General features: G+C 42.3%; 1 protein-coding gene across 2 annotated transcripts in view; it reads right to left on the reverse strand.

The window, feature by feature from the left end:
- Positions 1-2,616: 2,616 nt before the first annotated feature.
- The window catches only part of SEC24D (SEC24 homolog D, COPII coat complex component), a 40,590-nt gene continuing 30,439 nt past the window's right edge, over positions 2,617-12,767 (reverse strand). For both annotated transcript variants that reach the window (XM_056489960.1, XM_056489959.1), the window contains exons 12-23: positions 11,669-11,860; positions 10,941-11,034; positions 8,979-9,095; positions 8,630-8,797; positions 8,087-8,183; positions 7,342-7,487; positions 6,935-7,073; positions 6,402-6,520; positions 5,557-5,736; positions 5,237-5,428; positions 4,679-4,768; positions 2,617-4,285 (exon numbers count right to left, since the gene is read on the reverse strand). In XM_056489960.1, coding sequence (XP_056345935.1) covers positions 4,145-4,285; positions 4,679-4,768; positions 5,237-5,428; positions 5,557-5,736; positions 6,402-6,520; positions 6,935-7,073; positions 7,342-7,487; positions 8,087-8,183; positions 8,630-8,797; positions 8,979-9,095; positions 10,941-11,034; positions 11,669-11,860 — 1,675 coding nt within the window. In that variant the 3' untranslated portion in view covers positions 2,617-4,144. The remainder of the gene's footprint in view (positions 4,286-4,678; positions 4,769-5,236; positions 5,429-5,556; positions 5,737-6,401; positions 6,521-6,934; positions 7,074-7,341; positions 7,488-8,086; positions 8,184-8,629; positions 8,798-8,978; positions 9,096-10,940; positions 11,035-11,668; positions 11,861-12,767) is intronic.

Consider the following 12,767-nt stretch of genomic DNA (forward strand, 5'->3'; position numbering starts at 1 on the left):
CACATCCCGAGGGAGTCTGTGCGGGCTATTATTTATTGGTCCTTGGCACCTTCACCCCTTGTGTCTATCCAGAGCATTTCATCAGTTTTCCAGTCACGTTTCAGGGGCAAACACAAATAAACAAGATAAGAAAACTGCCAGGTCGGTGGGATTTCGGGATCAGTCCTCGGCCGGGGCTCCCGCCTTCCCCTCACGCACATTGGGTGTGTTCAACTGCTGGTGATTCGTGCGGACACCATGGAGCCGATTCACATTTAATGACTTCTTCCAGGGCAGTTTTACCACTTTTCGAGCTATAAACTCAATTATCCATGTTTTTTCTCCACACTTCTGAGGAAATGTCCGCTCTGGAGCCGGGACCGTGACACTGACCGCAGCAGACGAGGCCGAGCTAAAGCGGCGATGCTGAGGCGGGGCCGGACGGGCTCACTTGCGATTTAAACTTCAGCCAGGGATTTCACACAATCCTGGGATTTCACACAATCCTGGGATTCCCCAGACCCACAGCAGTGAGGGTTTCAGGGGGGCAGAGCTGCAGGGACGGCAGATCCTGCCGGCGGATCCCATTCCCACACGGACACCGGGAGGCGCTTCGGGCCTCGAGGCTGAGGGGCTCCGACCCGGCTGAGGGTTCGGCTCTGACCCGGCTGAGGGTTCGGCTCCGACCCGGCTGAGGGTTTGGCTCCGACCCGGCTGAGGGTTCGGCTCTGATTGGCTCTTTCCAGCCACACCAGCTCCCACTCAGAATCCAAGCTTTCCGCAACCAGCACTGAAATATAATGATTGTTTGGAAAATCCCTCCAAGTTTTAGGTGGCAAATACGGGATTATGAGCAGTGTCACAGATCCACCTCCACACACACCGTCCTCAGTGCCACCCATCAGGCCTCAGAGCTGCCCAAGCCCTCAAACAGCAGAACCAGCTCTTTTTGTGTCCCTGAAAGGAGTTTAAGTCAGATCAGAGCTGTCTGTATGGGCAATCTTAGCCAGTAAAGTCTGACGTCTGTGTTGTCAATGAGCAACTGACCACGTGCCCTGTTACAGAGTAAAACATCACGTCATTTTCTTAGTCCCTGGGATTTGGACCATACAGAAATGGTGACCACAGGTGAAAAGCTTCTAATTGCAGTCAGTTAATTTCTCACTTGTAACACTTCCAGAGGAAGGGGAGGATAAGGCTCAGAATCATCGAGCTGATGATGAGTATTTCACTTAGTAAAAGTAAATGAAGCTTTAATTTGAGCATGCTCTCCTGGAAGATAAAAAGCCAGATGAGTTTCTTCCTTTCCAGTTTTTTAAATGTATGCCTTCAGTCTGATTTGGGGTGCCTGTCTCGATCTTGTCATGTCTTGCCATTCTGGAAGAGGCTTAGAGTCCTTGGATTATCTCACACCCTGTGAATTCAGTGAAGGATTCACCACCTGAACTCAGACAAGGCACTCCAGCTGTCTCAGCATTTGGCTCCAGAGGGAATTCAGGAATGGTCAGTGTAGATCATGGTGTGTAAATCAGCCATCAGAGAAGCCTGTGCACTGACAGTGCTGGTTACAGGGGCTGGCTGCAGTGCTGGGTGTGCTGTGCAGGCTGGCAGTCAATGCTCTCAGGGGGTTGAGCTTCTTCCCCAGCACACTTTTGTTGTGTGTGCTCTTAGGTGCTGAACACTTTGTTCAGAGGAGTGGAATTCAGGCTCCAAACCAATCAGCAGTTTTCAGATGATCATGGAAGTTAAGTGGCATTAAGTAATGGAATTAATTTTAGAATATTCAGCTGGTTTTCTACACCCTGCTAAAGTTCTAATATCCAGAAGCTCTCAAAAAGGATACATGAACATTTCAAGTCTATTACATTGAAAATAGCTCCTAAATCCTGTGGCTTTATAAAGGTACATTGTATCTGAAAGTGACTGAAAGATACAAATAATCTCAAAGTGACAGATAAATCAACCTACTCTTTCTGTATATAGGAGAAAAGGTGTTTTCTCCTTGCAAAATGACTGCTTTAACAGAAATGGCAAGTGTACCGGGCTTAACCTCAACTTAATGTGGAAGAGAGCTGTACTAATCCTCTTCATAACAGGGTCATTCTCACGAGCTGAGAAGGAAGCAGTGGGCAAGTTCTGTGAAATCGAAAGTAATTTTGAATATAATTACTGCAGCAATGAAAAAGGAGAAAAAGAAAGGCCTAATTACCATACATTTGAGTTAAATACAATAGTCCTGCAGTTTATGGTGAAGTTTATGGCATTGTACTTGCAGTATGTCTGTGATGCTTGTCACTGTCATGACTGCTGTCAGGGGCTGCTTTCCCCACCGTGATGCCTTACTGCAGCTAACATGCCCAGTCAGACCAGAGCTCTGCCAGTACCAACAGCTTTGGCTTACCTAAGCTTGGTTCTGAACAGCCCCTCTTTGGGACACTTTGCTTCACTTGGATTCTGTCTTCTCACCACAGCCATGGGTGATGACAACAGCAGAAACACGGAAAATGCTGAGGCCATGTAAGGTTGCTTGAGAGTCACAGTAGGAGCAGGTGACCTACAGTGTACTCACTGCTGGATGCCATGGCCATAAAACCTTGGAAAACTTGGGATATATGAAAGAATAAACACACACACACATTATATTTAATAATTGCTTATTTCTTTACACAAATGTTGCTGGTGTCATTTTACAAATGAAATGGCAACAAATACTTTTTACAGGGTAATGTCTACAGCTAAAAAGTGCTTGTCTTGGCAGCTGAACTCAGGCTGAGGACCCTTCTGTAATATAGCCACTTATTTCAAGAGCTCTTGGTCAATGACAAGAATAGGACTGTATAGATAAGCTGTCAAACCAAAAAATTATGCATTTTGACTCCTAAATAATTAACGTAAGTAGCAACACTAACATGTTTAAAGGCACTTTTTTCTTTACTGAGGCTTAACCTTACTTTCGAGTGTTTTCTGCTTTCTTTGAAATACTAATTTTTTAATAACAGCTTTTCAAGTTTGGCAAATTCAAACCTCACATTCAGAGGCATTGGTCCTAAAGAGACAAAGAGATAGATGAAGTATCTGAGGTAAACAGCTGTTCCAAAGGCTCTGGCTTTCCAAATTCTACCTTCAATATTGGTATTAGGAAAGGCTTATTTTTCAAAGCAGTGACCACTGATTAAATCGGTCACTGATTTAACAGAGAACTGGTATTAAACAAGAGGCTTTATAGCACCACAAATAACCTTTGGTTAATGTGTCAACTGTCTCACAGTTGATCTGCCACATAAATTTTGAGGGACAGGTTTTTCTGAGTTGTGTTGGGAATATTCCAGTTCGCAAATGCATTAAATACAGCCTAACCTGTGCAATTTTGAAAATGTAATTAAATAGTATGCTAAGCTAATTGCTGCCCCCAAGTGGACAAAATCGTACCATAATAGTGTGACACCATCTGCCAAAGGGGGCAAAAGGATTGTTTGATTCCTGTACTTCCTGCGATCCTGTGAGTTGTTGTTACACTTACTCAAGTCCAGTTACAAAACTGAGGCATTTCTGTCTCCTGGATAACCCTGGCTGTGGAAGGCTCCACAGAGCTCTGCTTCTGTAGATAGTAATATTTGCCCCTTCCAGGATAAAGGGATTTAGTGAATAGAGATTTGCTTCACAGGAAGGACTTTGAAATCCTTCAAACTGAACTACATGTTTGCTGCCAATCTGATTCAATTCCATGTCCTCACTTAGAAAAAGAAGTGTTTTGTCTTTTTTCCTCCTCTGTACAGATTCTGATCATCTTTCCCAGCTCTGGTACAACTTGTGACTAGCAAAAGGAATAATTGAGAGTTTTCTAAATTGTCTTTTAAGAAATGTATATCATATATGCTCTTAAGCATTGGCAATTCTGAAATCTGGCAATTCAGGTAGAGAAAGATTCAGGACTCCCAGAAGATTAATACCTGAGTGCAAAACTTCCTATTCTACAGCTTAAGAAGTAAGCAAAATACTCAGGGAGAGGTGGGATCAAATGAAACTGTACAAAAGAGCACAGAAAAGGGTCAGTAAAGCACAGCAGAAGGCCTGGGTCTGGTGGAGCTGTGAGCCAGCCTTCAGGCACCTAAAACTGTCCCTCCTGCAAAGGCAAAAAGGAACTGAGCATTTTACTTGAGTTGCCTTAACTGAGCAGCTGGCTGATCTCTTTGTGAATGCATATGAGGAAATCCACGTACGAGGCTCCTCCATAAATACTCTTGTCTTCTACTAAGAACTGGCGGAAAAGCATCTCTGGCTGCTCCCGTTGCTTCACTACCATCAGCTGGAAAAATAAGAGATACAGACAGTTTTAGGATGCTGTCAGAATAGATGGCAGCACAATTTTCCTATGTCTCTTAGTGGATGCTCTTGAGGTGGGGGAAGACACCAAAACTAATAAATCTCCACATTGCACAAGCTGGAGAGATGAATGTGAATTGAGAAGAGCAGAATAAAATGGTTATCTTTTAAACTTGACTACCTTTGAAAATCAGTTTTGATTGTGAATTAAACACATTTGAGATGCCTGTGCCTACAAATCATGCTGGAACTCACCCATGTGCAGGTAGACTCCTGATACCTAAAAAACCTGTTACAGCCACTGGAAAGTTTTGGCAAAGCCTGGAGTGTTTCTTTGAACAAGTAAGAGGAATTAGTTGAGACAGAAAGCAGTTACCTTCATAGTGTGGGGCTTTTGGCTCTGGATTTGCTCCAGGATATGCTTTAGCTTCTTAGAAAATGGATTGTCCAGGTCAGGCAGGGATGTCTATCAGAAGGAAAGCAGATTGTTAATAGTCCAGTCACACCTCTAACCAAGACTAGCTACTCATAGTAACATTATAAGTTACTGTAGATCTCATACTAAACAAGGAAAATCCATCTCTTTTACTACAGGGTCTCATCTCAAGGACTTATTTTTCAGTTTAAAATAACCATTATATGAAAATGCATCATGAAGAAAATTTAACCACTGCAAAGTGTCTTGTTGTATTTTTAGTAATACACAGTTGAAAGGACTTAAATATCTGCAATGAAGGTTAAGAAGATTTAAAAAGTTGTGAAAGCTTCTGTCCTCTTAGTGCTCAGTGCCAAAGTGTTATGTAACTTAAAGCAATTCTAGTGTCTAAATACCTTCTGCTGGTCACCTGTTTTTGCTTCTTAAAAGACCTCATTTGTTTCTCTGCTTAGCATCTGGTCTTACTAAACCCTCAGTTGCTAGTCTGCATCTACTCACGGTCTCAGTGCTGATGTGTGCAAAGGATGGCACATTGAACAGCCCCTGGATGAGCTCTGGGGACACACTGGCTCCCAGCCACAGGAACATGCTCAGCCCGTTGGCCAGCAGGAAGGCCCCTCCCTCGGAGAGGCGCTCCTCGGAGCAGCGGACAGCAGCTGGGACAGCATCACTCTTCAGATCCAGGCTATGCTGTGGGGCAAAAGACACAAGAGCTGCGGAATTGAAAAGTAACTACTGAAAGGCTTGGTGTATCTTAGTGGTTCCTTTCCAGGTAAGAGAGGTTAGAAATCCAAGTGAAAAATGCACTGCTGACTCACAATTGGCAGCAGCAGGGGGTAGAAGAAGAGCTGTGTGTCGGCCACCCCCATGGCCATGACCAGCTGGCGGTGGAAAGCTCTCTCATCAGTCGGGATTTCGGGCCTGCCCACCAGCACGCAGCTCTTCAACAGGCAGTTCATGTACACAGGCAGCACCTTCATCGTGTCTGGCAGTATCAGCTGAAAGAACAACGTATTTTGTAAGAATCCAACACAAATTACTTGCTCTGTAAGCTGTAGTCTCTGTCTTGGCTGCTGTCATCTCCCTGTAACCCTGTTAATTTTTATGGTACTTGCTGGAGAATTAAGGAGAGAAATAACAGTCCACAGTAAGTGGTTCTGGTTTTGTTTGACATATTTGGTCCTTAGCAACAATGAACAATTCACTGCCCAGGCTTGTGGTTACTGGCAGCACCTCTGGGCTGGAGAAGCCTGAGTCTTTCTTTGAGTTGAATCACTAAAATGTGACTGAATAAATTAAATGGAAACAAATCAGTCACTCTGCTTAGTCAAAAACTAGAATACTACAACCATCTATAACAACAAAACAATTAAAAATGAAAGCTTTGTGAGTTAGTGTGTAATTCCAGCAGGAAGAAAAGGGCTGGCTGAGCTCCTCTGTGTGAGTATAGGTGCCAGTTTCCTCAATGGCATTGCCTTTTGCTCCCAAACAACAGTTTCTGTGTGCTCTAAGTGCCACCACTCGATCCCACCTGTCACTAATTGTATTTGAAAGAAAAGGACAAGTCTGTCCTGAAATTTTGCTTTTTGGCTCTGCTGATGTTGCAGGGTGGTTGTGCACTTGTGGCAAAGCCCGGGTGGGTAGGAGTGGGTGTGGGTTTTACCTGACTGACAGCTGCTGGACTGGCACAGTTCTTCTTATAGCAGGCCAGCATGTGAGCAGTCTGATTCATCAGGATGTCCCTGACTGTCTTCAGGGGCTGGCTCAGAATGGCTTTAAAAGCTGCAAGCACAGAATAGAAGTGTGTGTTAAAAAGACACCCTCTCAAAGTATCTTTGTCTACTGCTAGTTTCTGATTTTACAGACCTGAGGGCTGAGGCTGCTTTTCAGTCTCTTCTACAGACATCCAAAAACCCCACCAAACCCCCAGCACTGTGGTAGGATGTCCACTGCCACTTACTGTGCCTGTCCAGTTCTGTGCATTACCGACACACAAGTATTACTTTGACGGCAATTTGTCTAAAATAGGTAATTTTATGTCTTTTCAATTTTGTAATACTTCAGGAATTGCTCAGGTGTGGAGTAGCAAGTTAGAAAAAATTATTTCCCACTAGGTAATCACTTCAGCCCCCTTTCCTTCCCTTACATCCATGCCAAAGTAAAAAAGGAAACAGAAGTGATCTGTTGCAACTGTACCTGACTTAGCAAAGAAGTTGATAAGTGCATCAGTCTCACAAGTCCTGTAGACATCAGCTAACTGGGAGCTGCAGTTCAAACCTATGTTGTGGATGCGGATTCGCCTCTGCCCGCTCATCGATGTGTACAGGACAGCACACTGCAACAGAGGCACCATTTCATTTACAGTGAAATGGAAATAAACAAACAGCTGATGAGGTCTCAGTGTTTAGAAAGGATTTGGGTACCCCTGAATAGAACATGCAGCGCAGATCTAGGGGAACACACTTTTTACTAGTGGTGTTACAGCACAAGAGTCTGTGCAAGTTGTGCCTTGTTCCTATCTTTTCTACACCATCACCTCTCTGCTCTGGCTGTAGAAGGTCTTGCTCACCATTTTATGGTATACATGAATTAGGGTTTTTTACCTGAATTAAGGCCCCAGTGTCTTCATTCAGTTTGTCATCATGTTTGAACTCCACTGTCACTGCTTTGTCACAGTCAACTGCTGCCATCTCCACATCTGTGGTGTTGTTCATGTAAATGGCTCCAAAGAAGTCTGTAGCCCTGAAGCCTGCAGCCAGATTAAAATAGATTTTTTCATTTAAAAATGGCAAATTAAGTTGACATCACCTACTGAAGCAGGAGCCATTTTCCCTCAAGGCTTTACAGCCTCAGGGGTCCCAACAACTGTCCTTGCCAATGGCTTTTGTGAGAGCTGGAGAAAGGGAAAAGCTGTGACTTGGACACCCTGAGTTTCTGCACTGCTGGCTTGGCCTCTTTGGGTGTGTCCCTTTCTCTAATACTTGCATTTGAGCTAAGAATGAATGAAAGCTGGATAGACACAGGAATGTCAGAGTATGAAAATGAAGACACGGGTCAGTGTCCAGCAGCAACATGCTTTTATACAACTTCCTTGCAGTCCATGTGCAGAGTGAGCAGAAGCCTTTCCCAGACTTGAAAATCAATTATTAAGGAGGCATATACAGGAAATATGTGTGTGTATATATACACATATATATATGTAACAACACGTACACACAAAGCCATGGATTTTATCAGTCTACTCAACTAGTTTTCAAGAGGTACATAATGAAATTAAGCCAACCTGACCTTACAAGTGATTTGCATGGCACTACATTATTTAAAATTCATTCCTGTTGGTCCTATTACCTGTACTTGTCCGAACCCTCATTGTTGCATCAAATCCCATCTTTTTTTGGATATCCTTCCTGAGGTCACTTAAGAACTGGGGGCTGTCAGTATTGGGCTGCAAACACAAAGCACAAGGTTCAGAAGTTCAGCATCCAAAGGCAGCAGAACTGCAGTGACCCAACTTCCCCACCCAGGATCCCCACTGCCCCCCAGCACATCTGCTCACATCTCTTGAGTCCTTTAAAAAGGATTTCAAATAGATTGCTATTATCAGAATCAGGTATATGCAAGTGTTCACCACTCATCACCAGGTCTGGACATTACCTGGAATGCACTTAACATTTCAGGTAAATTTTAAAGATGCCAACCAGTTTATTACTACTTCAAGATCCAACTTTGAGTCATTGTTAAGTTTGAAATTTATGCCCTAGAATTAAGAACCAGGTTTTCCAGACTTGCTCTGCTTTTAAGTTAAATGTCCAAGCACACACTGAAATTAGATGAAAAATAACAGCAATCGCCCTATTACTATCTGAAAAGCAGGAAACTGGCAGCACTTACTTGGAAATTGTTGTACTTGTATAGTGTTCCACCAGTGTACATTGTGACAAGGCCCATGGAGGCTACATCCATGTACTGATTTGGGAAGAGGAACAAATTCACACAGCAGCCATTGGACACACAATCCTTGGCTAAGGCCTCATAATTTCCCTGTGGCTGGAAGAGGGTCTGCACAGGAAAAAAAATACAAGTACCATCATATTAGATATTAATCACAACTCAAAGGGTCAGATAAAGACAAGAGGATGAAGTGGAAGTTTGAGGTGAGGTATGGCTATCACCAAAAACATGCTTCCCCTGTCCATGGATACAGTGAACATGGAAAGTCTTAGCTCAGAGCAGCAAATACCTTTTCCTTATCTGTGTTGAGCAGTTTTTTGTCATCTCTGTTTTTCAGCTTCCCTGGTGCTTCTGCAGTTGGCAGAGAAGAGTGGAAGATGAACAACTTCCCAGCACACTCTGCAGCCTGTTCCAAAGACACACATTGGTACAGTTACCACTGCTGGGTTAACGAGCCCATACTCACACTCTGGGGGTTCAGACAACAGTGGGCACTTTGTGCAAGCTCCTCAGAGCCAGGAATTCATTCCCAGGCTCAGCACCTGATGGAATAAGCCCCCAGACAAACTCTCCTCTCAGGGAGCAGCAATCCAGCACACAGGTTTGCTGGCCAAGGCATTTTGACTGCACTTTCTCCTGAGGCAAAAGGAGGAGTTCCTCTCTTGGAGACTTCCCAATTGGACACAGGCATTATGCAGCAGGCATCAAAATACAAATACTTAAATTGGATCAGATTAAAAGGAAATGCAGTTGAACAGAAAAATTCAGTTCAGGCACGCTGCTGTTCCATGTCTTCTCATAAATGGGTGACAATTCCATCCCTGTAGCAGACTCCAGCCTGCAATCTACACTTGGTGTCAAGATTAGACACAAATCTGAAATCACAATGTTCACAAAACATTCCACCTTTCAAAGTAAGTTCAGGCATTCTGGGAAAACCAGAAGTCTCTCTGCTATGGCAGAAACACAACTGAAGGCAGCACCTGACTCAAAAAGGCTGAAATTTCACCCCTGATATTTCAAGAACAGTTATTTCAATCACCAATGCCAGTTTCTTCAATTCCTTTGAAGAAGCCTTCTGCTAAAGAACAAAAAACTTCCCAAATACTTGTTTGTCCTGATATGCATCAGGGATTAGATACTGGCTTGACAAAATTTCTAAAATTTCTAAAATATATGTATATGCAATCCATTTATTCTTTTTAGACAAGAACTAATTTGTTGAGTGAAGTTATTTGCAGATTAATAATCCAGAGTGAAAACCTTACAAATTATAACTTAAAAATAGTGAACTAAGTAAGTTTAATTAAGAGCTGCTTTCTTTTATAGCCATCATCAAAGGAAATTTACAATTATGGCCCTTAAATTTGTTTTGCTGAAGTCAAGTATTATGAAAAAGCATTCAGATGAGCTTCGCACTCATACCTGCTGGTAGTATGAATAAATAACAAGAAAGCAGGTATTAAATCAATATATAAAGAACAGATTTGAGAAATGTTCATTTTTGTTTTGAGAAATTCATGTACTCAAAGTTCATGATTTATTCACACAATGCTCACAGATAAATCAACCTTTTTTAAAGCCCCACTGGCTGTGCATTTAACTGGCAATGCTCCATGGGAATGTCAGCACTTCAGGGGATGTCCTGGACATACAGGAAGCAACTGGGCAGCACCTTGGCCTGTGGATTCCCTGCCAGCTGTATCCAAACCAGGAGAATTTGTCAGTTAAACAGAAACTCTCCAGCCATGGCCTGATTCGGTTACAGTTACAAATATTCTGTTTTGTACAACAAGTTTTGCAGAAGCAAGAGAATAACCAGAGCAAAGTCTGATGTTATCATTATTATTATCATTATGCTGACTTTTCTACCCTTCACATATGCACAGGCTGGCTATGTGTGAAAACACAAGAGTATCAATTTGTTTTGCTGTGGTAACTAACCATTTCTTTATTTCTCTTAAATGCTGAAAAGAAACTGACTCCTGCTCCTCATCTTCTCCTAAACATCCCTCCTACATGGAATAGACTCTGGGGACTGGTTTCCCTCAATAAAAGCATCTGGGAACAGATGTTATTCTTGTCAGTTCTTATTCTGACTACAGCAATTGGAAGGTACTGTTAGAATAACAGAACATTAGGGCTGGAAACAATCAACGATCTTTTTCCTCCTAATTCCCCATTGTGATGGGACTGGCTTTTAGCAAACCCAATTTCAAGCTGCTTCTCTGACAGAGAGGAATGTTCTAACCTTTAGTGCCTCCATGCCAGCCTGGATAACAGGAGCGAAGATGGTCTCACTCTCATTAGTGTCTGCAAACAACTCTGGAATCTGGTCCAACAAGCTACGAAAGAGAAAGGATCAGTCTCTCACCTGGTCAGTGTAAGGTAATCCCAAACACACCTTGTAACATACCAAGTCTTCACAAAGGAAGATGTTTAGCATGAAAATTTATAGTGCAAAAAAAAAAAAAAAAAAACAAATTACGCTTGCTCAATTTCTTTGGATCTCATACCACAATAAAAGAAAAGATGCATTTTTTAATTCTAAGAGGTGCATTGCTTCAAAGCTTGTACCCTAAAGGAATATGTAATAAATAAAAAATAGCTAACCATTAAGTAGTTCTGATGCTGTAAAGGACTTCAGAGTCCTAAGATCATATCCAGGTGCACATGATGTGCATTGCAAGAGGGAAAACACAATGTAGCTCAGAGCCTGACCCCCCTCCCAGTTGTGAGGCAGCACAGCTGAAAGGTGGTTTACACCTGGCCTACAGAATCTTCCCAGGTTGGCACTGGAAGGCTGCGGCTATTGCTTTTTCTTTGCCTCAGAGGAGGAAACACAGGGCTTGAAGCATCTGCTGGCTTCTGAAGTATTTCAATAGATACCCGTACTGCCCAAAACCTAACTGACTAAAAGGCAGAATGCACATCATAAGCATTCACATCTTACTCTCATGAAGTATAATTGTACTTTACTTGGTAACAACTGATCTGGATTCCTGAAAGTCAACAAGGAAACCATCCAGCAAAGGAACAAAAACTTCTGCCACATCCGTGACCACCATCATCTGAGGCTGAGCTAAGCTGCTTTTTACATTGAAGAAGTGAAGGACCTTGTTATAAGTGACAAAACCAACTCGAATTGCTGAGGATTCTTCTTGCTCTTCCCTGTAAGAAAAACAAAACCCAACTGGTTATAATAAACCTTGCAATGAAAGCATTCCTTTGACATGCAAGGCTGGTCTCTGATCATTATCTGTACTGGGAACAACAAAGCAAACAACAACCAAGCAGATGTAATGGCCTCAATCTCTGCCTTAGGTCAAATTCAAACACCCTGATAAAAATCAACTGCTCTATTGTTTACTTAAAAAAAAATAAAATTATCAAGTTACATCAACCCTATCAATGGTGCATCACATTCAAACAGTCAAAAATCCCAAAGATAAAGAATAAGCCACGTTGACATCATAACATGGGAAAGAGAGAATAGCACAATTAGTTATGGAGCTTGATGAGGACAAAGTTCCATTCAATTTTTATACATACAGCACTTTGTTACTTCAAAGAGAGGCATCCACAGTCCCAAAAAGATGTTACAGACCAGGTGGTTTAGACTTTTATTGCAGATATTGCTCTTACCAGTGTCAGTCTGCACTGCCCCACTTCAACCAGGTTCTATCATTGTTTTAAAGACTACCTTTAAGCAGACAATTGTTTCTGTAGTTTACACTCTACTTAGTTATTTTTGAAGACTCACAATGAGAAACCTGACACATAAGCACAGAAATACATTCAAACACTTTTTGGTTTTTATTTTTAATTATGTACCTAAAATCATAATTGCACAACTCATTACTCTGATTTTCTGAACTCTTAAGCACATTTCTACAAAAACATTTCTCAGTATTTCTCAAAACACAGACAGGGTTCTTGTTTAGAAAACACATTTGAAAACATCTGCTCTGAAACTTCAGCGATTCTTATTCTGTATCCCAAGTCCTTCTTCTCAACGATACAGGCTCAGGGTAAATTCCCTGCAGAGGGTTTTTCCCTCTTGTGGGAACAGCAGAAT

The sequence above is a fragment of the Oenanthe melanoleuca genome, chromosome 4 (assembly GCF_029582105.1).
Source record: "Oenanthe melanoleuca isolate GR-GAL-2019-014 chromosome 4, OMel1.0, whole genome shotgun sequence".
Taxonomy (NCBI): Eukaryota; Metazoa; Chordata; class Aves; order Passeriformes; family Muscicapidae; genus Oenanthe; species Oenanthe melanoleuca.